This window comes from Panonychus citri, unplaced genomic scaffold (genome assembly GCF_014898815.1).
Source record: "Panonychus citri isolate SS breed McGregor unplaced genomic scaffold, ASM1489881v1 Contig00011, whole genome shotgun sequence".
In the NCBI taxonomy this organism is placed as follows: domain Eukaryota; kingdom Metazoa; phylum Arthropoda; class Arachnida; order Trombidiformes; family Tetranychidae; genus Panonychus; species Panonychus citri.
Window position 1 is genome coordinate 391,889 of NW_026515416.1, and position 26,878 is coordinate 418,766.

Consider the following 26,878-nt stretch of genomic DNA (forward strand, 5'->3'; position numbering starts at 1 on the left):
CAAGGCACCGCTGTTAATCACAATCAACTGATTATCTTCAAGAGTTAAATTAGTAAATCCTTGTCTTCTTAAAACCCATTGGCGTGAACAACCTGGACGATAATCAATGTATCGAGTTAAAGTTTCATTTGTTTCCAAATAATTAATGTGATCTGGATCAGGACAATTAACTAAATCATCTATAGATTCAACATCATAATTAGTCGATAACTCGGTGATTGATTCACAATTACAATAAACAATCAAACTAATTAAAGCGAAATGAGTAAAATATTTGTGAAAAATTTTCTTCCACATTTGATGAACATAAATCACTAACAATCGTCGCGAAAGAGATGAAATTAACTAAATTAACTTTTTCGTCTCTTCAAATCATCTATTTAATTGTTATTATCGTCATTAGATGCTAATCATCAGCAATTAATGTAGGTATTTATCTTAATTGTTGAAAGATTTATGGTTATCTTTTAATTTCTATTTCTTTACTTCCTCTCCATCTTAACTGAGACACAACAATTATCTTAATGAAAGAAATTAATTGTAATCCATTTGGACATTTGATTGTAATAATTAATGGTGATTCGATTGAACAATCAGCAATTAAACTTCGAACTCTCTTTATGGTTTAAATGGATCGTTGAAGTTTAGAAACAATTAGATCATTGGAATGACCATAATTTCATCTTCTCATTTTAACCAATATAACTTTTCCTCTCTAAAAGATGAAGATAAAAGTAATTCACAAGGAAGATAAAGAAGATAATGATGATGATGATGATCTATTTAAAGAGAATCGTTGATCTTTAACTTCGATAATTAAAGATTAAGTTCAAGGTTAAACTTCGTGAATAAATCAAACATCGGAAGGCGAAAAATAATAAACATCTCATTTGGATTCAACTACAACTCGAGCTTCGAGTTTATTGAACTAATCCAGTTAATCAGCAAATATGATTAAGTGATAATTTCGAGATTTTTTTCGTTTTTCGAAGAAAAAAGTTCTAAAAAATTTAAGTAAATAGATGAATAGATAAATATTATTCTAAGGTAAGTTTAGAATGATTGAAGTTTCGGTTGTAACTAATGTTGTCCTTAAGCATCTTGTTTTTATCAATTGGATTGAAGATGATGATGATTTGTGTTTCTTGTTTGGCTGATGATTAAATAATTTAATTTAAATGATTATTTGTGTTTAAGGAAAATAATCATTACACTTAACCGGTTTGTGGACTTTGAAGTCATGATACTTTGAGAAGACCTTGAATTATTATGATGATGGTTTGCAAAGGTAGGGTGGACACATAGATGGACTATGGTTTATTGTATGGCAAATATATCATAATACAGGCAAACGGGGATAAAAAGATTTAATTTGTTGATGTTTTGTTGTTTGTTCTTTATCGATTCATGCTGAGTTGGTGTTACTGTTTCAATAGGAAAAGGAAACTAATCAGATTTATCGCCACCGGTTGATTTGAATACATCGGAAACTCCCTTTCGAACCTTATCAGCAATTGGACCAGATAAGCCACTTTTGACCTTTTCGATGTTGTCATTGATATTGTCACGTCTTTTGAGATAGTAAGGGCGAATAATACGAGAATATATCACATTGGAGCCATTTCGTTCGATTGGGAAGAAACACCAGACAAGGAAGACAATTTTAGCCAACCAATAAAATGGGAACCACATGAAAATGGTATCAGCAAAGAATTCGATTAAACTGAAAAAGGCGAAAACAACCCAATAGGTTAACCATTTACGATCATCATCAGCATTAACAGTTTCCAAGGCATTTAATGATTGGTATGCAGGATAAAGGAAACCAACAGCATTACAAACCAAAGCAGCAAAAGAACCAAAAATCATGTATAAACCAAAAAGACTGACAATTCCATTGGCAATGTATTGTTTTTTAACATTGGTTACATTTTCAATTTTATTGAGAACATTGGTCAACACATTTTCCTTATCCAGAAAAGCTTCCAAGGTAACATTGTAGGTATCTAACAGGTTGTGGAAAATTTCAGCCATTTCGATGTGAAAGAAGATGAGAATAAACCAAGAGCAAGGTTACTAGAAGATGAAAAAAAAGGGGAGAGAAAAAAGAGATGACGATTAAACAAACATGAATATAAAAAGGGAGTTAAATTAAATATAATTTAGATCATAAATGAACAGGTAATAAGGTTGAAAAAGGAAGAATAAAAGTTACCTAAGGTAAAGAAATAAATGAGAATTGGAATTCTATCAAAATTAGAAGAGAACAAAATATTTTCAAGATGTGGAAAATTCTAAGGGAAAAAAAGGAGACCAGGCAAAAGAAAACGTCAACAGCCACTAAAGCACAATTACTAAATCAACAAGCAGAGAATAAAACAAGTAAAAAGAAATTAGATACTCATAGAGAAGAAGAAAAGAACAACAAAGGAAACAACTAATCGGACATCAATGATAAGTGACCTTAAGTATAGAGAAAAAGAGAAGAGAATGAAAACAAAGAGAAAGAGAAAAAAGAAAGAGAATAAGTGAGAAAAAGAAGAAAAGAAAAAATTGAGGAAATAGAATTTCGATTGAAAATGTTAATGGAGAACAATTAAAATAGAATGACAAGTAGACTTACCAATTAGCAAATTAGTTAGAAAATGAGTTAATTGTAAAGATTAAAAAATGATGTAAGTTAATTGAATTAACTGAGACAAATGAATTAAAGTGATTTAGTTGATAAAAACGGAAAAGAAAAAAAGAAAACAGGTGATAAAAACTCTATAGATGGAGACACTTGTTCTCTTGGAACAAAATTCAATTAAAATTTTTGTTTAGATTTTATTTTCTTTTTGTTAAGTGGATTAGATTTTCGATTGTTTCACATTTAATTGATTTATTATTCTTTTTAAGGTAAGATTTTTGTTCTATTTTTATCTATGTCTTCCGAGTGGTTCTTAAGTGTTTGTGGTGAACGGAGGGCGTTGAAATATCATATGGAATATGTGTGACATAAGAGACAGAGGGAGAGAGAAAAGGTGATTTTAGTGAGTGTAATGTTTTTATTATTATTTTCCTGTCTTTCTTTTTAATTTAATTGTTGCTTTCAAATTTAAGGAAACTAATTATTTATTCACCATTCTAATCGTTATCATCTGAGGTACTAACAGTCCGTTGCTTTTGTTTAGTTATTCTTTATGTTTGTTTTGGATTTTTCTCTCTCCGTCTCTCATTTGTTTCACTTGTTTCTCCTTATGGTTTTTTAATGTCTTTCTTGCTCTCTCCCTCTCTCCTTCTCTATCTCTCTCTCTCTCTCGCTATTTAGTGTTTATAATTCCTTTTTGTTCTAAATTTTCCCTGTTCTTTTTTTTCAATACTGTTTAAAGACTGACCAAGTGACCATTTACCGGCTTCAAATTGGCTGCATCACGTACAGAGGGTTATCGGGACAATAGGAGGGATCATGTTGCTCGGAAATCCAGATCTCATTATGGCGGAGGAAGGAATTCTATTGCCGAAGGTGATTGGGTCTGTTCAGATTCTACTTGTAATAATGTTAACTTTGCTCGAAGATTAGCCTGTAATCTATGTGGTCGAGAAAAATATTCGAGTAAAGGTGACAATAAATCATCATTTTCCTCTTCATCGCATTCTCATCATCAAAATCAACATTCACATCCACCTTCTTCCAATTCTTATCGTGATCATCGTGACCGTGATGATGGTGGTCGTGAAAGGACCCGTGATAAACCTGAACGTGAACGTGAACGAGGTCGACCAAGAGATCGATCTAGAGGACGAGATGTACATCGATCTGGTGATGGTCATCCACCATCATCATCATCTTCTTCTTCCCATCATCGTCGTCAAAATCGCGATAAAAGTAGCTCAAGTAGTGGCAGTGCTAGTAAAAAACTGCTTGGCCATGAGATTGGTAAATCGGCTGCCGAAAAATCTCGTGGACTGTTTAACGCCGATGACTGGCAATGTGGCCGATGTGGTAACGTTAATTGGGCTCGTCGACAACAGTGTAACATGTGTAATGGACCTAAATTTAGTGAGAATGAAGAAAGAACTGGATTAGGTGGTGGTTACAATGATCGCGATCAAGTTGAATATATACGCCGGTTGGTTAATCTTCCAACTAATTTATCTTATCCTTTAGTTCGAACAATTTACTCACTGTTCTAATTTTCTTTTTCTTTTCAACTAATAGCGAAGACTCTGACTCAGAATATGATGATTTTGGTCGTAAGAAGAAAAAATTCCGTTCGTATGATCCTCATAGAAAATCTACAAGGTGAGAATTAATTATTCTCTTCCTACTTTTCTCCTCTTCTTCGTTTTAAAAAATTGTTCATTTTGGCATCAATATATTTCGAACAATTTATAAATCATTTAAAATTTGCAAAGAAACAAATTTTCCAGCTTATACACATATGAAACCCGTTATTTACATCCTGATCCCGTGTGAAAAAAGCAAAGGCATTAAGCCAACTAATCAAACTATCATGTAAATTGATTGTTTATGTTACAATGATTAAGCTAATGACTAAACGAGTATCTCATATCTCTCTTTAATTTACCAATTAGCTGTTCAAACAATTAACCATTCTCATTCAAAAGACACAATTGACATTGGAAAAATTTCTCAACCATTTTAATTGTATATTTTTCTTATTTTTTTTTGTTTTACAGCTCTCGAGGTGATAGAATAAGAGATCGAACTAGATCAAGGTCCAAAGAACGAACAACTAATGATAAACCAAGAGACCGAACAAGTGACCGATCTCCCGATGATAAAACAAGAATTGGATCAACTGTCAACCTAAAACAACCAAACGAAAGACATACAAGAAGGTCAAGATCAATTGATAAACATGGTGGTAATCATGGTAGCTCAAGGGATCGATTAGACGAAAAAGATAAATCATCTGAACGACAAACTAAAGATAACAAGTTATTATCTTCTTCAGTAACAGTATCAAGGTATCGAGAAAGGTTGGTTAATTATTTTTCTTCTTTCTTCATCTCCCAGTTGAATTCGATTCGGAGTCGAGTTAACAAACATCAAGGTAATTCATTGAGTGAAGCAGAAGATCATGAATTTAATCATCTGGTAATAAAAATGACAACCCTACTGATAACATGATGACTGAGCCAATGAAATTTTACAGGGTGTTACTGAAAAAGAGTAAAAACATATTGAAGAAAATGTTATTTTATGTTTGGTGGTTATGCCGAAAAAGAAACAAACAAACTCGACTTCCAATTGGTTTTAGCTGTACCAGCTTCTTTTTTACATGTCCCATCCTCGTTTCTTCTTCTTCTCTCTCTCTCTCTCTCTCTCTCTCTCTCTCTCTCTTTCTTGCTCCTTCCTTTTCCATCCCATACAAATAACACAAAACACTCTCTGTGTTTTTCGAAAAATTGAAATCCAAAACTGGACCTAAATTTTATTCACCAATCCAGGGACCGAGGTAACGAAAGATCAAGCAGTAATAATCACCACAGTAGATCGACTCGTGATGGAGATGACAGAAGTAGAAGGAAAAGTGACTCAACTTCCAGGCACAAGAGAGATGATTATATAAATAGGAGAACTGGTCATCGAGATGGTCATCGAGATGGTCATCTAGACAATGGTTCACAAGGTCGAACTCATAGAGGCGACAATATAACAAATAAATCGTTAAATTTTGAAGAGATGGACACTACTGAAAGTAGTGATACTGTTCGTCGTTCTCGTCGAGATGTGAATAGAAAATTTTTAAGTGAAAGAAATAGCACCAATCAAGGAGATTATGATGACGATGAAGATTCTGATGATTCTGATTTATCAGCTTCCAATAAAAACAGTCACTCTGATGATAATGAAGAGGAACCAGATGATGAGGATGAAGATTTTTCCAAATATGATCTAAGTGATGTAGTTAAAGTTGAACAAGAAAAGGAGTAAATTAGATTGTGTTTTTCGTTTCTTTTTTTCGTGGTCTACTAACAATTAACTTGATCAAATGGTAAGCAAAAAGATTAACAAATCTTTTAATCCTCTAACAATTGATCCTCTAAATCTTCATTTTTTTTCTTCCTACTCCTAGACTCTTATTCCTGTTTAATCTTCATCATAATATTTACATCATCATCATCATCACCATCATCATCGTCATCTCTATACATAAAATCAAAACAAAATTGGATTAGCATATTGGATAAGACCAAATTGATCATCAATATTGGTTAATAAATCACTAGGAATACAAATTATTTCATTTGGTGTTACTAAACTTTTACAACCTTTTCATTTTCACGATCATTAATTTTTTCCCGCGGACAATTTCATCAATATCTTCAATTTGATTATAATTGTAGTAAATTTTGATAAAGTAATTAAATGTTACTCAATTTAATCAAAGCAAAACTTTAAATATACAGTAACATCTCAAATGTCGACAATTTTTTACTAATTCATTGATCAGTTAAACTATCCCCTAACAGGCTAATAATTAGTTAATTGTCTAGACTCCTTTAAATTAGTAGATTGTAATAGTGAAAATGATTAAGATTTTAAAATTCTCGATGACAAAAATATTAAACTTAAATGGATAAACTTGTAAACAGTTTTAATCACAATCAAGTGTTTACCATGATGATTAAAAATCAATCCTCGAAACCAAGGGAACGCAAACATTTGAACATTGGCCTTGTATTTAAATGTCGATAAGTTTTTGTTATTGTTATTACAACAAACTATTGATTAAACAGGTAAATGACCAACGCCCTGGAGCCTTTAATTGTCCATGTTAATCCTCAGCTCGTGTTTTTTGTTGCCACTGATTAAGTTGATTGATTTTCTAACAGAAAAAATATTCAATCAATAAATGTAATTGATGTTGTGTTATATTTCTGGTCAATTGATTGGGGATAACATTGATTGTCCACTGGATTATAATGATTAACACTTACAATTAGAATGAGAAACAAAAATGAAAACTTTTTAATTGTCACAATTGGAGTTGAGATTAATTCCCTCCAATATGAAAATCCTATTTGATTTCCTAATCTCATCATGATTAGACAGTTAAATTGCTATTGGGTTGGTTCATTTGGCTAAATTGTTGATCTTAATTTGATCAAATTTCTGATTACTTGGCCTTAATATTTGTATTATAAACCAGTAAATTGTTGCGATGATGTTTATGATTAAATAAACAAATTGTGATGGGAGGATTTTGAATCTTGTTAGGTTGGTGTGAGTTGATTGTTGTATATGAATATTTAAATTGTTGTCACGTTGTATGAAAATTAAATTAACATGAGAGATATGGTTAACCCATACATTGGATTAACTATGAAAAAAATGATATGATTACAATTACAATTTACAATTTAGTGGAGGCGGATCAAGAGGGACTATGGTTAATATGAATGGACATCAATTGTTGGTGTAGCTTTAATTATTAATTGCGAAGGCAAATTGAGGTCATTGAGAGTTGATTGTTGTGGTTAAATTGTTGAACATTTGATTTAACTTTTTCTTCATCTTTTTCTTGTCTTCTAAATTGTTATTTACTTTTATTGTCAACACACTTGAATCTGTGAACAATTTAAGTTTCAATTGTGTTATTTTCATCAGTTGAAAAGGTTAATCAGTGAGTCTTTTGATTAGATTTTTAATTGTTTCCATTTATTATTTTGATTGTATGTTAAATTTGATTATCTATCATTTTTCATTTAAATAATATAATAATAGATTTCCGTTGATTGTTATGATTAGGATTAATTTTGAGTTACAGTTGATGATCAATTTTGATGATTTTTTGTTGGTTAAAAAAAAAGTTAATTTAATTGTTTGTTATTATTATTTTGTAAATTGTTGTTGTTGCGGGTGTTTGATTCAGTTGAAAACTAAATTAACAACGGAAACATGATTAATTGTTACTTTCAAAAGTTATCATCTAATTAATGTGAAATTTAATCAACACAATTAAAAGTTGATCACATTAATTTTATCCAAGTAATTAGTTGATAGTTTTAATTGTAAAGGTAAGTAAAAAGTTTGTAATTTGATAGGTAAGTTAATTGGTTGGATTAGTTGGTTAATTATCAAGTAAATTTACAAAGATTTAATTGTAATTGAATGAAAAATATTAATTTTGAGGTTAATTGTTGTTTTAAAAAAAAGTGATTAAGTGTAAACAAAATACTGATCAAGATTTTCAAGAGTTGGTGGTCAAGCAAAAGGTATTGAGGTGAGTTTACAATTAGTAGTGTTAATCAACAGCTAATTATCTGGTTAATTGTTGTTTAAATTGTTAACATGATCTTCCAACTCCATGGCACTTAAATATTGGAGGTAAATTAGATTTTAATTGTTAACCTAAATTAGTCAAAAGTTGATCGGTGATGAAAAAAAAAACGATTGGCAGAGCTTAAATTGTTGGTTTGCTAATTTCAATTAACTTCCACAATTAATTTCCATGTGTACTGATTAAGAAACAAGAACAATTAATTAGTTAATCAATGGGCTGAAAAGTTTACAACAAAAAGATTTTGACTTTTCAAGGGAAATGTAAATTTTTTGGCTTACCTTTGATTGTTTTGTGTGTTTGTTACTCTTACCCGTAATTGTTGATTTAATCGTAATGATTTAATTTAGATCCAATCGGTGATTGTATCAATAACACTCGTCGCCGTTTTGTAGGCCAGATTTCGGGATTTCTGTGAGTCCCAAGAGTCAATCATTTGCAGGGGAACCATTTGCTCCCAGGTTGTCGATGACGGAATCGATTTCTTATTTGACCAGTGGCCTGATCGAGAGCCTGATTGTCCAGTTGGAGGTTTGCTCATTCTCTGAGTTTGAGTCCACCCTGGCGGAGGCCCACTGGCTTGGGGAGATGTTGACCAAACCGAAACTGTCGATGGTGATGGTGATGGTAATGTCGGCGGTGGCGGCGGAGGCTGTGGTGCTGGTTGAGACTGTGGCACTGTCCAATCCGTTGGGGTTGAGGCTTGTGACCAACCAGATCGACCCGGAGCGGTAACACAAGTTGGTTTATTTTCAGTTTCCCAGCCGCTGTTGTGATGATGATGGTGGTGGTGGTGATGGTCACTTTTGGGCATCGGACTGTGAGGCATCATAGGTACAGGCATCGGCATCGGCATCGGCATTGACATATGCATGGGCATGGACATTGACATACTTACCGGCATAGTCATTGCAGCGGGAGGTCGAGGCTGAGCTGGTGCAGGGATCGGCATCGGGTAAGGAATCGGCATGGGAAAGGGCATTGGATTAGCACCATGCATGGACATTGGAGAGTGCGGTGGACTAAACAATAAGCGGAAAATAATCACAATTAGTCAATCAAAAGGGAAGATAAACTTTAATACTTTTCTATGGTATTTTACCTTGGAACTCTGTGGAAGAAAAGAAAAGACAAAATTTAAAATTCGAACTTTTTTTTTCACTCTTGATTTTATCAACTATCCACACACGACTTACGGTAATATCATCAGTTGTGTTGTCGGCGGTGCTTGTGGCTTCTTCGGCGGCTGATCTTTCATCATTTTCACCATTGGACAACATCTTCCTCCACCCCCTCGTCCTCCTCCTCCTTCCATCATCATTTCAGATGATCTCATCTTCTTCATCATCTTTGCCATTTTCTGCATCCTTTTCATTTTTTGTTTCTTCATCATCATTTCCATTCCCATCACATCATCATAATCTTCCATCTCATTCTCAATCTCATCTTCATCGTCATCATTTTTTCTCGATTTTCTTTTAGAGTTTTTCCCTCCCATCATTAAGGGAACCGGAACCGGAACCATTTTACCATCAGGTGACATCATCATCATCATATTGGGCATCGTATTGGGCATCATATTGGGATTCATGGGGGACATCATGTTAGGCATCATCATGTTTGGCATCATCATATTGTTTTGAGGACAACCTGAAGATAAATCATCAGATAAAACAAAAACCTCATTAATTTCACCTTAATCAGTTTTCACAATCAACCATTGATTAACTTTCTATGTTAGAAATTTAATTCCATAGCATTAATATTAATCAACTTTACCTCCTCCACAATTACCACCGTTCATATTACCTCCTTTACCCCCACCATCACCCCAACCATTATTATTATTATTTCCACCACCTTGATTACCTGTGGAAGAAAAAAAAAGTTTCAACAATCAGATAAATTAAACTATCACAATCAAAGCGATTCGATGATTAATCAAAATTATATTCATTTCTTTTAATTCCCAATCCATTGAGACTTGAATTTATTTCTTTACAAAACTAATGGTAAACTGATTGTTCAGTTTTTAATCATTTGGTTGAATCAATTAAATTAACTCACCCAACATTATGATCATTGGTTTATTATCATCATTTCCGTTTCCGCCACCTTTTTTACCACCTTTGTCTCCTTTACCTGAGTCTTTACCAGCATCCACTGGATTAATCACAATCAGTGTAACAATTAAGAGGATTAACTTAACATTGGAAATCATTTTGCTTATTTTTTTTTAATTACTTTCCACTAATCACAATTAAAACACTTTGATGATCAAGTTTTCACAAATTTGATGTTCATTGGTTGTAATTAAGATACAGAATGAAATTTTTTTCCTTATCACAATTAAATCTAATTGTCAACTTAAAATAAGTCAATTTCTTAATTACTATTAACAGTAATATTAAATTTTTGACAATCAAATTTTTCTTTAAAATTGTTTTTGGTAAAATAATCAACTAATTAATGGATAACAATTAACGATGAAACAAAAGCGATTGACAATTTTGAATCTAATTTAGGAAAATGTTTCTTTAATTAGAATTGACAATTAAATAGGAAATTTCTTAATCATTGTCGTTGTTATAATCAACTAACCATGAAAAAAGGATAACAATTTAAATGGTGACAATTAAAAGTTGCAGTTTGTTTTGTATCATCTTTATTATTATCATAATCTTATCAATGATTACAATTAAGTTTTCAATTGAACACAATAATATATAAATTGTTTCACAATTAAAAGGTTGGTCATAATTAGACAATCAATTTTTATTTAAGGGCAGTTTAGTTAATCACAATTAAGAACAATCTAATTTTATTTAATGAATAGAATAGCAATTTAAAAATAATTAATTCCTTTCAAGAATAATAATCAATAATCAAGTTGATTAGATTTTATTTTTTTCTAGATAAAATTAATAGCAGCAATCAAATTAAAGTTCATTTCGATTTTTGGACAATTAAGTTAATTAGCTAAATCTGTAATATATAAATGATCTTAATTATGTAAATAAAATCAATTGATTTGTTGGGTTGATTAAAAGGGTTGATGATGATGAAGATGAAGAGATTTCTAATTGTTGGGACTGATTAAACAATTAGAAATTAGGTAAAGACTAAGCTCCAATGGTCAAGGGACAATTAACTGATTTAGTTTAATTGTCCAATCGATTTTGGGATTTTGGATGAAGTTAATTGCACGATCCGGCTGATCCATAATTAATTGTCCAATTGTTGATCATTAATTGTTTGATGATAATGATTAACTTACATTCATTAATTATCTGGATCAACATTATTTAGAAACTAGGATTTAGATTAATGATTAAAAGGGGAAAGGGATTAGGCAATTGGGGGATTGTTTAATTGTTGTTTGTGTAATTAAGTGTTGATTAAATGTTAAGATAATAATTTGATTTGATTAAGATGAATTAAAGTGACCAAGATGATTAAACTGATGGCCAGTGAAGATATTGATGATATATCTGGAAAAGAAAAGAAAATTTAATTACAATTTAAAAGATAATTTCAACTGATTATTGATTAACTTAATCATTATCATCTTCCCTTAATCATTAGCTGAAATAGTTAATCTTTTCATTGAGATTAAGAGTATTAACTTTTAGGTTTTCAGTTAATTGTGATGGTTAATTGTTGACACTCAAGGGGATCTTTGCAAATAAACAAAGGTAATTTGATTAATGACGGAAATTAATTAATTGTGAATGATTAGCATCATGATTAAACAATGTTATTACTATAAAAATCAATGTTAAATAGGAAATGACCTGATTTCTGATTAATATACAAATGTAATTAGGTTAATTCAACAACAAGAATCAAAAATTTAGGTGTAACAATTTAGTTAAAACAAAAAGATTGATGAGTAAAAATTAGTTGATTAGTTGAACAAATCAAAGTTGAAAATATAAAACAATAAAGAATCAACAACTAAATCAATTGTTAGTGAATTATGAGAAATTATTAAAAACTAAATTAAGCTTTAATTGTTGGATAAAATTACAATCAACTCTCAAGTTAATTACACCAATGATCACTTGGATCAATGAAATTAAAATCAACAGCAACAATTAAACTGATTTACAATTAACTAGCTGGTGTAAAAAGTTAATCATTTGTTAACATGATAATTATCATCAGGTAACATTGTTTTTAATTGTCATTAGTATACTAATTGTGACAATGATAGTTAGTAAATTGTCAAGATTATCACTGGAAGCAAAATGAATTAAACAAAACGTGATGAGATTTGATTGTAAATTGAAATAATTTAATAGAGCTGGAGGACTAATCGCAATCATCATTAGGTTGATTATCATGAAAGTTAATTAGTTTTCCTTTGCAAGATTAAATTAAATTAAATTAAATCCATCAACAGGTTAATCAAGACCCTTTTTAACAACTAATATTATTTTCAATAAGAGGAAAAAAAGTTTTCGGCTTGATTGTTATTATAATGATTCGTGACAAGATTACATGAGTCCAATTATACGTGAGGAGTTTCATCATAATGATGATGAGGCGATGATGATAATGATTGTTTTTTTTTCATCCTCATCATCTTCATAAGATGATGAGGATGATCATCTCAATATAAGAAACAGAGTAACAAAAAAATTGAAGATGATAAAACTTACTACAAGTTGGTAATTGTGAATCTTGAACAGGTAAAAATTGTAATGTAGTTAAATTAATATCATCCTCAGGTAGATGATTAGTATTAGGATGATGATGATGACCAGTTACCTGTCTCCAGGTACCATCAACACAAACCAAGATTCCTGAATGAGAGAGGGTGTAATTGGGTGAACAATAGTAGGTTGCAATTGAACCTTCCGTTGGTGTATTCCAGCAAGTTTTACGTTGAGTGACATTATATTGACCATTGGCTATTCGAGGTGGATCGGGACAATCTCGACGTGAGAAAAGTTTACTATTAATAACTCGAGACCAAGTTGTACCAATAATGGTTAACATACAACGGAACAGGAAGGAACCTTTTCTTTCTGAATAATCTTCAGCTGAGTATCTATGGGACATTGATAGATCATAAGTTCCATCACTTTGCTTTCGGAGGATGGTAATAGGTTCGGCGGTTATATATCGACCTGAAAAACGATTTGGAAAATAATCAACAATGAGAGAATAATAAACAATAAAAGAAAAAACCAATTTATTCTTCTCTTCTCTTTTTCTTTCTCCATCATTTTCGTAAATTATAAGGTTGACAAAATGTCACACGAGAACAGAGATTATTTTTCTCAAGCTATTTTGAAAGTAAAATATAAGATTGACAATCAAGAGAGAGAAAGAGAGAGAGAGAGAGATGAGGATGAGGATGAGGGACAATAATCGTCTCAGGATGAGTTCATGATAATAGAAAGTTTGAAAAAAAAGTTAGCATGTTATGGATAAGAATCAGGTAAAAGATATTAAGTGATGCGAATAGAAATGATCGTCATCTAAAGCGTGGCTCATTCATGAATCTCTGGTTTTATCATGATGAGTGAAAGTTTTAACGACAATCATGATGACATCTTCATTATCATCCTCTTATTTTCATCCTCTCTTATCAAAGAGAGAGAGAGAGAGAGAGAGAGAGATACAAAAATCACTGATCCATTCAAGCTCATTATCCAAGTGACCTTCAATTTCACTTGCTTAAGATACAGAGAGATGACAAAGGTCAAGTAAACAGAGGATGAAAAGACAACATTTTTAGCTTAATCATCATCATTATTATTCAACAGCAATTAGTTAATTACCTGAATTTTGCTCATAAACACCACAAGAGGGTGAAGGCTTAGGAAACATCCCAGTACATTGAAGATCAATTCGTTCAAGGCAATGGATCATATCACTTCGAGTGGACCAATCACTTTCTTTACAGGCATCTGTAATCATAAACAATTAAAATTTAACAATTTAGTCTTAATTGTTGATCAAGAAACAATTCATATGTGCCAAGAAAACCAACAAATGATCAAGTAATTACACTTGTACATCAACCGAAAGGCTCGAGAGTTTCAGATCATCTATTACATACATGAATCGATTGGTTTGGTTAATCATAACAACTAATATCTAAATTAACTCTTACCATTAATCACAATTAAATTAGCTGATTGTGAAGAACAGGAAATTTGACTTTTAACTTTACATGTGTAGTTACCATGCATGGAGATTGTTGCATTTCTAACATGGATGCTACTTGATGATGATTTGATTAAATCAACAGCGTTTTTGAAAATACCATTTAATTGAGTCTCATTGGTTTCTAAATTGTGTTCGTATACCTGTTTGGATAACAATTAAGAAATGGAGAAAGAAAAAATGATTAGTTAATTAAAGAATTACAAGGAGAAAATTGATGATGATTAAAGGATTGTTTAAGAGAAAAGGGAGTAACCGGAACGGGAAATAGTCCATTAATAGTATTATAAGATACCTGAGTAAGAAAATATTCAATTTATGAGGAAAATAATTTAATTGTTTTTCCATTAATAATAATAAGATCCATCGGTTCATGTGAATTTATATTTATCGGATTTCCTGTTATCCGTCATCAAGTAAACATAAGATTTTCATTATATTCAGTTGATTATTAGGATTATGATGATGAACAGTTAATGGAAATATTATCATTTTCATCATTATCATGACAATTTAAGTGATTAAGCTTTTGTTAAGTGATCATCATCATCATAATTATCATCATCATCTTGTTTGTAATTCCAATGGGAAAATTATTTATATCCTGTCAAGGTGATCAACTGATCAACTGGATTTAATTTGATCATTTGGGAAACTGGTAAAGTTTTTTTTAACTGTGTTGATGATGAGACAAAACTGAATCAACTTTCAGATGATTGATTGATTTACTGAATTGATTTAATTGTAATGATCACCAGGATACACACACACACACATAACACCCTCTTGCACAGTGGGTGGTGGGTCAAGGGATAAAGGGTCAGAGGTTACAAATTGTCATTGAGATGATGATGATTATGATGAAAGATGATGTATCAGTTTTGGTTGAAAGTTAAACTAAAATAACAACAATTAACAAACAATCAAATTACCAAAATGTATTGATACATTTTAATAATAGTAATATAATTTAATGGTGAAACTTTTACAATTATCAATTAGACAATTTAGTTAATGGTCATTGGTTTATATTAAAGTAAATTGTTACCAATTAAAAGCGTAAAAGTAAATACAATTTTAAGAGTAAGAGAAAAATTTAAAACGTGATCAACCAATTGCAATTTAATTTGGTTACAAATTATCAATAATCAAGCAAAAATATATTTACTATGAAAGATTGTGAATTGATTATTGTTGATTGTTAGGATTTAAGGTAAACCGAAATTGTGATTAAAGTTAATTTTGTTTTGTGTGGGTATCTTGTATTACAGGTAATTGTAGTTGATTAATTTTAATCACTATGATTAACATGATTATTACCGATTCAAAGATGATCACTAACAATGTTACAAGTTTATCCTCATCACTTGTCTCTCAATCTTGAAGGGATAAAGATGGCCGACAATGGATGATAATCTTCATTAGTATATATCATTTAGATGATGAAGATAAGGATCAAGATGAGGATCAAGATGAGGATGAGGATGAGGATGAGGATGAGGATGATCGTGAATTCGTGAAATGATAATAATAATGTATGAAATGATAATAGAGATAAATTAAGATCTGAGGTCACATTTTCAATCCTCCGCCTTTATCATGGACTTGATTCTGGAATCAAATGATTATGATGATAATTCAACAATCAGCAAATCTTGTTAAATCTAAATCATCATCATTAATAAATTGTTGTTATCTAAATATTATCATCAGAAAAGGATAACAATAAGTTAGCATGAAAAAAGGGCTAAATTGAGTTTCCCTTGATTGTGATTAAAAACATTTGTATGTATTAATAATTTTACCAATTTTCTCTTGATTGTTGTTAGTTAATTGTTGCTGTTGTTGATGATATAATTTAATAGTTAAAAGAAAAACAATTTACATGTAAATTAAATTGTTATATTATTATTCATTAATGAATCTCGGCTCGTGTATTTTGTGATGATGTTGATCATCATCTTAATGATAATAATCAACCAAATAGGTTTGGTTATTGTTACACAATTGTAATTATCATTTAATCACAATTGATATTCAATTTATTATTATTATGAGAAAAGTTAATTCTGCTCTCAAATGATTAACTTTTCATTTTGTTCAGAGTTAATTTGATTCTCAATCTCATCACCTTGAGCATTGAAAAATTACACATTCATGATGATAGATTTACAAAAAAAAACCTCAATCAAGTTTAATTATGTTTATTATTATCAAATAACAATCAACTTAATCACAATCTACATGTAAACAATTAATAATCAAAACCTAACCCAAGAAATTAAATTAAATTATTCAATTTGATTCTGATAATATTTAGATTGATTTGTTTATATATAAATAGTAACTCTTGATTATTTAGAGATGATTTCATTTCGAGTAACAATTAGTATTAATCAATTGAATTAAAAGGTTAATTTGATTTGATTGTGTTAATATTTAACAAATTGGTGATTTAATTAATGTTTTTTAAGGCTTAATTGTTGATATAAACAATTTAACAATCAACACTTTATATTATATGTAAGGTTGAAGGTTATTTATATTTGTTTATTATTATTTTTCTTGATTGTGAATAATTAACCAATCATCAGTATTGATTGACAAGATTGTTGGAAATTAACTAACAAGGTCAATTAGTTTGTAACAATTAGCATTTAATTGTTTATTTCACCACACAATTTTACCAATTAAATTACTATCACTAACTTAGTTAAACTTAAACAAGAAAGGGAAAAGATTATGATTAAGTATTTGTTGTAACAATTAAGGGCTAATTGAATGTGAATTAATGTCATTAACGGATGAAAATTTTGTACTGGATTAACTTTAATTGTCATGTTTGTATTCACTGATTGTTGAAATTAAATAAAACCTTAATGGTAATAATAATATAATCCTTTCAGTTGATTTCTAAAAATAGATTAACTTTTTTCCGAAAATCAAATTGGCCTAAATTTAACATCTCTTACATGGTTATCGATAATCAAACTGATCATTTAATTGTTACTTTTAATAGTATTCAATTGAATATACGATTGATTAACAAGAAACCTCGTTAAACATTAAATTGTTGATTCTTTACCTCAACTAATCAAACCAAATCAACAATCTAAAATCAAACCCTTCGCATGGATGAATCTTGAAACTGAATGGAGAGGATTAAATCAAGAGAATCAGGGTTTTGATTAATCACTTGTTAACTGTACATTTAATTGTATGTTTAACATTTGATTAGGAACAGAAATCAAATCAATGAAAACTGAGGTAACTTTTTTTTTCCCTCAACAATCAATGTTGATGATGATTCTGTTCATTGTTCAATCTTGTTGATTGTTGATCAGTTGAACCATTGATGATGATGATGCTGATCACCATCATCATCGCCATTATCATCAAATGATTGACACTCAAAGTAAATCAAGAGTGAATTAAATTGATAGCCTTCAGTTTCACAATGATTGAAATTATAATTGTATATAAAAAAAATCATCAATCGCTTTATAATTTTCTGGAGGATTAAGAGGATTAACAGGATTAGATTATCTTATTACCTGATCTCCATCTTTTAATATCTCAATTGTTTGGACAATTTCATTAACTTTTTCCAATAGGTGAACACATCTAACGGTAAAATCTTGACCGGTCAGAACGTAATCATTTTTACCACCGGCGGAAAGAAACGAGATCTCAGTTACCACCAATCCATTGATAACTATCAGTTAATTGTTGAGAGAAAAAATTGAGAAAAAAATATTACCATTATGATGAACAATCAATAAATCTAATTAGTGTTAACTGTTATCAATTAAATTGAAAGTTTTGTGTAGGTTTTTGAATGGGTTCAAATTTTGTGTTCACGTTGATTGTGTCAATGTTAACAAATTAAATTGATTAGTTATTGGTATTGATATTGACTTGTAATTATGTCGATTGAGGATTAGACAGGTTAACAATTAAACATGTCAATCTAATTGTAAATTGATTAACTGTATATGTAATTATTATGTTACAAGGATTTTCTAGAAATTTTTTTTCTTCCTGGTTTATTATTGGGTTTTGGGTATCAAGGTTTCGGTATTGTAATTGTTAGGTGTTGATAGTTGATTGTCATCTAATTGTGAGACAGTTATTAAGTTAATTGATGGTTGGTTAGATTGTAAGAGTTACTATTATTGGGAAAAATTGAGGATTTAATCAAGTGGATTAGAGAGAGAGGATAATCAATGGTTCTGATTGGAAATTCAATTGAATTGATTATTACTCCATTCACAATTAAATGAAATTATCTTGTTCACTATTTGAGAATCTAAGACAATTAAATTAATCTTGATAATAGTCGAATGAACATTTAATCAAATTCAATTGAATTTCCAGTCAAAACAATCAATGATTCTAATGGATTTAAATTCAAGGTGATTATATCATTTTCATCAACAAGATTCAAACAATTATTGTCAGAATTAATTTTAAATTTGATTCTGTCAAAGGTGTTAATCATTTCGGATATTGATTGTTGACAATTAACTTATTGGCTTTTGGGTAATGATGATAAACTGATATTAACCAGAGAGAGAGAGAGAGAGAAAACATATGATAATTGTATCGGATTGTTGGTTGAGAGACACTGAAGACTTGACAATGAACCAGAGTAATTAGAAAAGGTGAATTACTCACCAATTAGGTGACAATTAAAATAGATTAGAATGAAAAACAGGATGATCATCTTTTAATTGTTACAATCATGATATCATTAATTGGCGAATAGGAGGTTGAACATGTATATACACACTCGAATTGGATAAAGATGAAAAGAGAGAGAGAGAGAAACCAAATCGAAACACCGAGATGATGATAAAGGAAGATGATGATGAGAAAAATAAGGAATTAATATTGTTACACAATTTAGAGAATTAAAAAGAATCACAATTAAAACAATAAACCGAAAAAAAGAAGAAGAAAAAATAATTAAATGGAGAAAAATCAACACACAAGGTTGATGATGGAGAGAAGAGTGAATCAGACTCACTAACTTGTCTTTCTTTTTCATCCTCATCTTCATCTTCTTTCTGCTCACTCTCACAACTCGAAGATGATGAAGATAAATATGATTAGTAAATGATGATGATGATGAAGATGATGAAGGGATAACAATCGGAGAGAATGAATTGTTCCAGGAAACCATAGAGACCGATGAAAAAGGTTCGCAGTTTAATTATGTCGAAAAAATTATTTTTCTCTCTTGATTATCGTCGATTAATCATCGCAATCAATTTGATTTGGTTCGATTTCTAATCACAATTAATTGAAAAACCTTTACAAATCATTTAATTTGATTCTAACTTTGATTTTTGTCTTCGCATCTTTTTTTTTTCCTTCCTAAATGACAACAACCTCTTTCTCGATTAATTGATTAGTTGATCAATCATCATCAAAATAATTTGCTGATTAAATTGGAGAAAAATTTTGCTCCACAATCAACTTGATTATTTCATGTTCAATCAGGATTAAAGTTGATTATTGGTGGTTAACATTAAATATTATATATAAGTTACATGGTATAATTTGATTACTATGATCACTTTAAATATTAATGGAATGGTTAATTTTGTAATCACTTTCAGCATCACAATTAACTGGAATAATTTTTACAATTTCATGTGATTCTAATCATCTTTTAATCAATTGGATGTAAAAAATTAATATTAATTTTTTTCTTCATCTTCTTTTTCTCCTTCAATTATGATTAATCAAATGTCTTAATTGTCTTTAACCATCACATCAACGGCATCAAAGGTAAGTTGATCTTGTTGTTGTTTTCTCATTTGTAATGTTAATCATTTGAGATTTTGAGAATTGGTTATTTAACTAATTCACTTGTCTTTTATAGTAAATTAGATTTTCTTTCTTAAATAACATTGTGTTTCCTTCACGTTTGGCTGATTTGAGGTTTTCCATCTTGTTGATGTTTGTTAATTTAAAATGTTGTTCTTTAAAAATGGTTTTATAATGAGATGATTTCGAATAATTATCTGTAAATTTGACATTTTCTACAATTAAATGATTATCCATTGTCCACGATCCGTTGCTTTCTTAAATCCAAATGACATCTATAAGAAAAGAAGAGTAGAAATAATAAAAACAATGGAAGAGAGAAAAATAAAAGAATTAGAAAAAAAATTGATAATATCAATTTCGAAGGCAGTAAATTAATTCTTACATTTGATGTTATTTTGCTTGAGGTTGTTCCCTTCTCACCGTGGGTTTTGTCTCATTTTCTTGAGAGAATTCAGCCTCCCCACCCCAGGGAATGTTTGTAATTTTAGTTGTATGATTCCAATTGTGATTAAATAGCGGATCAATTGCTTTCACTTCTGGATTACTGTTTAAACCACGATTCGACTGCGGCTCAACAGTTTCTTCAGGTTGAGGTTGAATTTGAGCACAAACATCGGGATTCCACTCTTTAATCTCAAGTCGCTCGGACATTTTATTATTTAAACAAACAATAAGTTGACAATTAAATCGTTTTTCAATGACAACAAAAAAAGACACACCAATTTAATCAGAACAATATTGAGACAAAGAGATTAAGTAAACCAGATTAAAGACAAAAAAATAAACAAGAAAACGAAACTACTTCAAACATTGACCACAGTTTTCGATGGCGCCACATGTAATCCGAACAAAGAATTTAGAATGTTTGTAATTTCGCTCAATAGATGGCGGATACTTACTCTTCGTATTTACTTTTACCCGGTTATTAATTTTTAGTGAACAATTAAATTTAATTAATACGTGAAATATAATAAAGTTTTTCATTCCAAACTACAACAATTAGTTAAAGCTAACAGTGGTGACCATTTTGATATAAAGTAAGTAATTTTCCGACAAAAATAAATCAAGAAACTAACAAAATAAAAATACATATATTGGGCGGTGGCTGAAACCACGTTTTTCATTTAAACAGAACTATTGTTCATAATTTTAAACAGAAGCTTAAGCTTCATCCAAACATTGACAACACATTTTTGTGATTATTATTAATATACATTTTACTCTAATCCATATAAATAGCATGTCAACATTTGATATAACCAAATTTGCTCGAAAAATTGGTAACCGAGTCCCAACAAAAAAGGACTGGAATCAAGAGATTGCAAAAATCAACACTAAGGAAATGATGGTGATTATTAACGAAATAAATGTGGTATATGAAGAGATAGAAAAAGGTTCAATTACCATCCGACCAATTCTAAGGGAAAAGATGACTCATATACTATCGTATGCGAAAGAACACTGCGACATGATGAGTCTAAATGAGACTGAACTTAATATTATTAAGAACATACCGGATGATAGACTGAAAATAATTCCACCGATGTCCCTTCGTGATGATAAATCAGATAAATCATATGCGAGAAGTGAAACTTCATCAAAGGTATCGAATGATATATCAGAAACTGATGAAATAACGTCGTTGGGAAAAGCTGATAAAGAACCGCAAATACAAGATGAACAACAGGAAGAAATAGTTACACCTCCAATACCATCAATCTCTGGTATTGAACCACGAACAACTCTAATTGAGAATGTCATGGGACCAATTGATTCTCATATTCATGAAAATATTAATGATTTTGATGAACCGGACATCGAATTAGATTTGAGCCCCCCGATTAAACAAATCAAGAGAAAATTTGGATCTGTCGATCTACACAAAGAAAGTGTTAAAGTGAGAATTGATAATGTGAGAAAAGTGAAAAAAGTTTTTCACAAAATAGAAGACAAGCCGATTCCAGACTCATGGAAAGCATGGTCATCATCATTAATGGATCCGCTGATTCTGGTGACACATCCTTCTACTCCACCACTTAAACTTTTACAAGAAATATCATCAGCCCTAAAATCAAAAGCACTGGAAGCGTTTCCGGCTAGAATCATCAAAGGAAGAGAAGCAATAAGAGTAATATGTGCAGATCTTCAAGACATCAAGTTAGCTCGAGAGTCGCTATTAAGATGGAATGCAGATCTCGTAATAAAAAACCCTAACAGTTTCGACCCGAAAGTGAAACTTTCAAAAATACCAAAAATCATTGAAAATGACGAACAAGCAACTAAAATAATGGACGAAATCATGATACAAAATGGCGCAGGAGGTAAAGGAAGCTGGTCCTTTGTTCATCGTTTCAACAACCTAGCAACTCGAAAAACAGATATTATTATTAATGTCACACCAAGAATTCGAGATTTTATTCAGGACCGAAGAGGAAAATTTTTCTATGATTTTAAAGAAATTATAATAACTGATTTCTTTCACGTAAGAATGTGTTACAGGTGCTTCTCCTATGAACATTCAGCGAAACTATGTAAAAATCAACTAAGATGTCGATATTGCGCTGGAACACATGATTCAAAAACCTGTGGCATTCGAAATAATCCCCAATCATATCAATGCGATGTGTGCATCAAAAAACACAAAGAAATCAACCACACACCATTTGACTGGGAATAAACCGAATACCAAAGAAGGTTAAGACAAGCGATCCAACTGGTAAACTATGAATACCAATGGATCATGAAAGAATAAGATTCACTCGATTTTTACGATCATCTAAATTTTAATGATTTAATTTTCCATCTTCTTTGATTACAATTTCTCATTTTTCTATAATATTTCCTTTTCTTTTTCTTCACCACTTTTCAAAAATTCAATTTTTTTAAAATTTCTCATTCAAGATCAATATTAATATTTGATGGAAAACAACAAGAGACAATTTTCACTGGTTATCAGTATTAACAACAGTAGCGTCCACTTCAACTGGTCCAACTGCTTCGCCTGGAGATTTTTCCTCAATACAACGATAACCACCCAAATATCGCAACTTCAACTGATAATCAACATTACAATTAGCAGGATTACCACGAATAAGATTGATTGGTGAATTGACAGGAAGCTGATCGATAAAATCGCCTACAGTTTCAAATTGTTTCAATGAACAATGTTGTACACACACCAGGTCAATCTCGATCTCCTCCTTGATTTTCATGGTTGACTGAATCTGTTGAATCAATGAAGAGGCAGTTTGATCTCGAGTTGTTATTATTTTTGGAACATCCTTTATGGATCTAATATTAAGAACAATAGGTGAGTCCGCAGGTAAATCGCCATACAAAGTTGCTTTCTCTCGGAAAGAATCATGAAAATTGAAACTCGCCAAAGCTTCCTGCTTTTGATTCAAGAACAATTCAACAAATTCTCTTGGTCTTATCTGGATATTAATATTATTTACATAATAGCTGATTCCTCGTCCCTTTGATTTCTTACAATTGTCATAATGAGAAATATAATTTTGTATTTTTAAATCTTTTTCACAAAGGTTACAATTAACAATAATATTGTTGTACATTTTCTGCTCAAAAACACCAAGATAACGGAAATAAGGATCCCGAAAATCATGAATGCAATCAGGAGAAGGACATTTGGTTTCCATTTTCCGATAACGCTCATTAAAACGGAAAAAATTATTATTGGCCGATCTTGGATAACAGCAAGTACTACAATAGACCTTGGTGCAAAAAACTCGTCGATTACCTCCATCGTGAACACGAGGATCCAAAGCCAAATTCTTACAAATAAAACAAACGAAAAATGAAGAATAATCTGGTCCTCTAATATCTTTAGAGAGAACAACCATTTTTCTTATTCTCTTGTTAAAATTTTTCGATTATTGTTTTTCACTAACAAAATTTCCTTTATTCAAAACTTTTAACACTAATTATTAATTCAAAATTCCAATTATTATTACTATTAATTCAAAAAAAAAAAAAACTCTTTCTTTCAGTGAACAAATATAAACATCAAATAAATAACAATAACTAACAATCATCGAAAAAATTTCAGACTTTTATACCTTTTCATATTTCGCGTGCTTTTTTTACGATAACTCCTCCTCTTCCGGTTTCAAGCTTGAGCGGGAAGGAAAGAACATTTTAGCGTTAAAAATCATGTTACATGTAACTCATTGGAACTTGTGTAAATCTTTCACCAAAATGGATAATATTGTTAATGACGCCAAGTTGAACAATTCAATAATCTCCATTAATGAAGTGTCGCCATCTTGGATAGCTAATCAAATAGCAATAATCACCGACAAGTTGGAAGGTGGAAAACCAATTACGAAAAAAGCAATCGAAGTCAACGGGAAAAAGATTATTATTAATAATCATACGTGCTTAGTGTTACCAAATAAATTGATCTGGACCAATTTAAACATCAAAATGAAAAATGTCGTGGGTGTAAAACTGATTATTAATCAACATCATTATTTCATAATATCAGCATATCGCCATTCAAGTGTAAATAGATCATTTTTCATTGAACTCGACGAAATCATCAAATCACTCAATGGACCAATATTATTGTGTGGAGATCTAAACATTGAATGTAAACTTTGGTCGCCAAGAATTGAAAAGAATAATAAACTGTGTGAAAATATCTTCAAAGGAAAATTCAAATCAGCTCATCATCCAATTCCAGAAAATTTTACATTTCAACAAGGTAACTGTAAATCATTCATCGACTGCCAAATCCTAACCAATGAATGGATAATAGTATCAACAAAAATAATAGACACGAAAAGTGATCACAATATTTTGGAATTATTGATCATTCCAACCAAAGGAACACCACCAATCAGCTCGTGGAAATTGAAGCTGAAGAAAATGAAAATTAAAACTCAACTTCCACTAGAATTTCACAACACTTTAGAAAGAGAGTCGCCATTAATCAAAGCCATAGATGAAGTAATAAATTTTCCAAGGAGAAATGGAACTTGGATCAACACGACTGAATCATTCACTTCAAAAGGTTACCAAAGAAGAATAAAAATAGCGGATGACGAAAAGAGTAGAAATTAGATCGAAGTTCAACAAAGTAAACATTCAAGGAATCAAACAAAAGAGTTTCTGGAAATTAATATCAAGCATCAGACAAACTGATAAACCATATGTTATACAAGATCAACATGGAAAATATCAGAAATCTATTCAAGATCATTTAACAAATTTCAAGAGAGAAAAACCAATTTTCGACGACTCACAGGCCACGTTCTCACCTGGAAAACTCGAAGATAAAGAATGGGAACAAATTTTGACTGATTCGAAGAAATTTAAATCATCACTGGGCTCGGATGGTTTCGAGAAAAAGAAATGGCAAAAATTTCTCTTAAAAAATGAAAAATTAATAAGAGAGATCACGACCACAATAATCGAAATCTCTTATATTCCTGAATCGATGAGGATCTTAGGTAGTGGATTTGTTCCAAAACAGAACACGGATAAAGTTCGAATGGTAAAATCACCAAATTATCTGTTTAAGACATTAGACAAAATAATCAGTAACAGATTAATGGACAAATGTGATGATCTAATTTTACCAAACTCACAATTCGCCTTTATCAAAGGATCAAATAGAGAAGACCTGGTGAAATACATTACATTTACGTTAAATTGGTCAGAAGTTAAAATATTAATACTCGATGTATCAGCGGCTTTCGATAAAGTGTCTACAGAAAAGCTGATCGATGATCTAATGGACAACGATGAGAGTTTGAGCAAATTGGTGGCGTCATTTTGTGGAAGACGATGGAACACAATAAACATCAATAAATGCCGACTTTATAATCAAGAATTCATTGGAACACCTCAGGGAACATCTTCAGGGCCAATATTATATATTCTGGCTTTAGACTCAGTGATAAGAAAGCTAAGAAAACGAAAAATCAACATAATGGCTTACGCAGATGACCTTTTGGTGATTCTATCAAAAAGCGAAGATCCAGAGCCGATAATTGAAGACATTTCAGAACATCTCAAAGAAATTAATCTTGAGTTGAATCTTCAAAAGACAAAGAACATCATGACGAAAAACAAAATTTTCAACTTTCTTGGTTATCAATTCATGGTCCCACTCAATCTAAATAACTTGAAGAAACATATACAAGATGTTAAAGCTAAAATTTCAGCGGACTTTCGATGCCCGCAGATAACATTGGCTCTTCTTCCAGTTAAAATTAAAAAGCTGATAATATGTAATATTATTTATCCTCAAATCAGATCAATAGGATTCACCCTCTTTCTGGAACCGAAAGAGAAACTAATGAAAATTTTTGATCTACTTGATTCCACTTTGTCAATGACTGAATTCGACTCATTATCTGGATCATCAATATGGTGTTTTTACAACATACCTCACATATTGGAAACACTCTGGCTGGAGGCATGGATATACTCATGTTACCATGAGAGCAACATTCATCAAGATTATATTCTGAATTCAGAAAAACCACTTCAAGTAATAACCATTAAAATGAAAAAACGAATAATGGAAAGACTAGAGGACG

At 30.8% G+C, this 26,878-nt stretch overlaps 4 protein-coding genes across 9 annotated transcripts; 1 reads left to right on the forward strand and 3 right to left on the reverse strand.

Annotated features, from left to right (window-relative positions):
* Positions 1-1,289: 1,289 nt before the first annotated feature.
* LOC128392884 (receptor expression-enhancing protein 5-like) lies at positions 1,290-2,781 on the reverse strand. Of its 3 annotated transcripts, XM_053352989.1 has the most exons (3): positions 2,624-2,732; positions 2,216-2,354; positions 1,290-2,076 (listed from the first exon to the last, which is right to left on the reverse strand). In XM_053352989.1, exon 3 carries the CDS (start codon positions 2,032-2,034, stop codon positions 1,447-1,449), a length of 588 nt encoding a protein of 195 aa, XP_053208964.1. In that variant the 5' UTR covers positions 2,035-2,076; positions 2,216-2,354; positions 2,624-2,732; the 3' UTR covers positions 1,290-1,446. The 3 variants fall into 3 exon arrangements, with proteins under 3 accessions (XP_053208964.1, XP_053208947.1, XP_053208956.1); XM_053352972.1 differs by lacking the exon at positions 2,216-2,354 and having other exon boundaries at positions 2,624-2,781; XM_053352981.1 differs by lacking the exon at positions 2,624-2,732 and having other exon boundaries at positions 2,216-2,378.
* A 606-nt stretch (positions 2,782-3,387) lies between these two features.
* Positions 3,388-6,771, forward strand: LOC128391723 (zinc finger Ran-binding domain-containing protein 2-like; the record flags this gene model as incomplete). The annotated part of the gene is made up of 5 exons (XM_053351670.1): positions 3,388-4,112; positions 4,202-4,285; positions 4,684-4,986; positions 5,458-6,005; positions 6,087-6,771. Coding segments are annotated over 4 exons (1,599 nt in total), but the record flags the coding sequence as incomplete, so codon positions are not given.
* A 1,459-nt stretch (positions 6,772-8,230) lies between these two features.
* LOC128392861 (uncharacterized) lies at positions 8,231-10,626 on the reverse strand. Of its 4 annotated transcripts, XR_008326047.1 has the most exons (4): positions 10,362-10,626; positions 9,397-10,163; positions 8,576-9,316; positions 8,231-8,472 (listed from the first exon to the last, which is right to left on the reverse strand). XR_008326047.1 is itself a non-coding variant. In XM_053352951.1 (3 exons), the coding sequence occupies exons 1-3, from the start codon at positions 10,513-10,515 to the stop codon at positions 9,487-9,489; spliced, it is 702 nt and encodes a 233-aa protein (XP_053208926.1). In that variant the 5' UTR covers positions 10,516-10,626; the 3' UTR covers positions 9,316-9,486. The 4 variants fall into 4 exon arrangements, 2 of the variants coding, with proteins under 2 accessions (XP_053208937.1, XP_053208926.1); XR_008326041.1 differs by having other exon boundaries at positions 8,576-10,163; XM_053352951.1 differs by lacking the exon at positions 8,231-8,472 and having other exon boundaries at positions 9,316-9,944; positions 10,074-10,163.
* A 527-nt stretch (positions 10,627-11,153) lies between these two features.
* On the reverse strand, positions 11,154-21,131 carry LOC128390379 (uncharacterized). Its single transcript, XM_053350093.1, has 7 exons — positions 20,695-21,131; positions 19,152-20,584; positions 18,029-18,189; positions 14,422-14,617; positions 14,087-14,215; positions 12,959-13,429; positions 11,154-11,785 (listed from the first exon to the last, which is right to left on the reverse strand). The coding sequence occupies exons 2-7, from the start codon at positions 19,198-19,200 to the stop codon at positions 11,700-11,702; spliced, it is 1,092 nt and encodes a 363-aa protein (XP_053206068.1). The 5' UTR covers positions 19,201-20,584; positions 20,695-21,131; the 3' UTR covers positions 11,154-11,699.
* Positions 21,132-26,878: the final 5,747 nt, after the last annotated feature.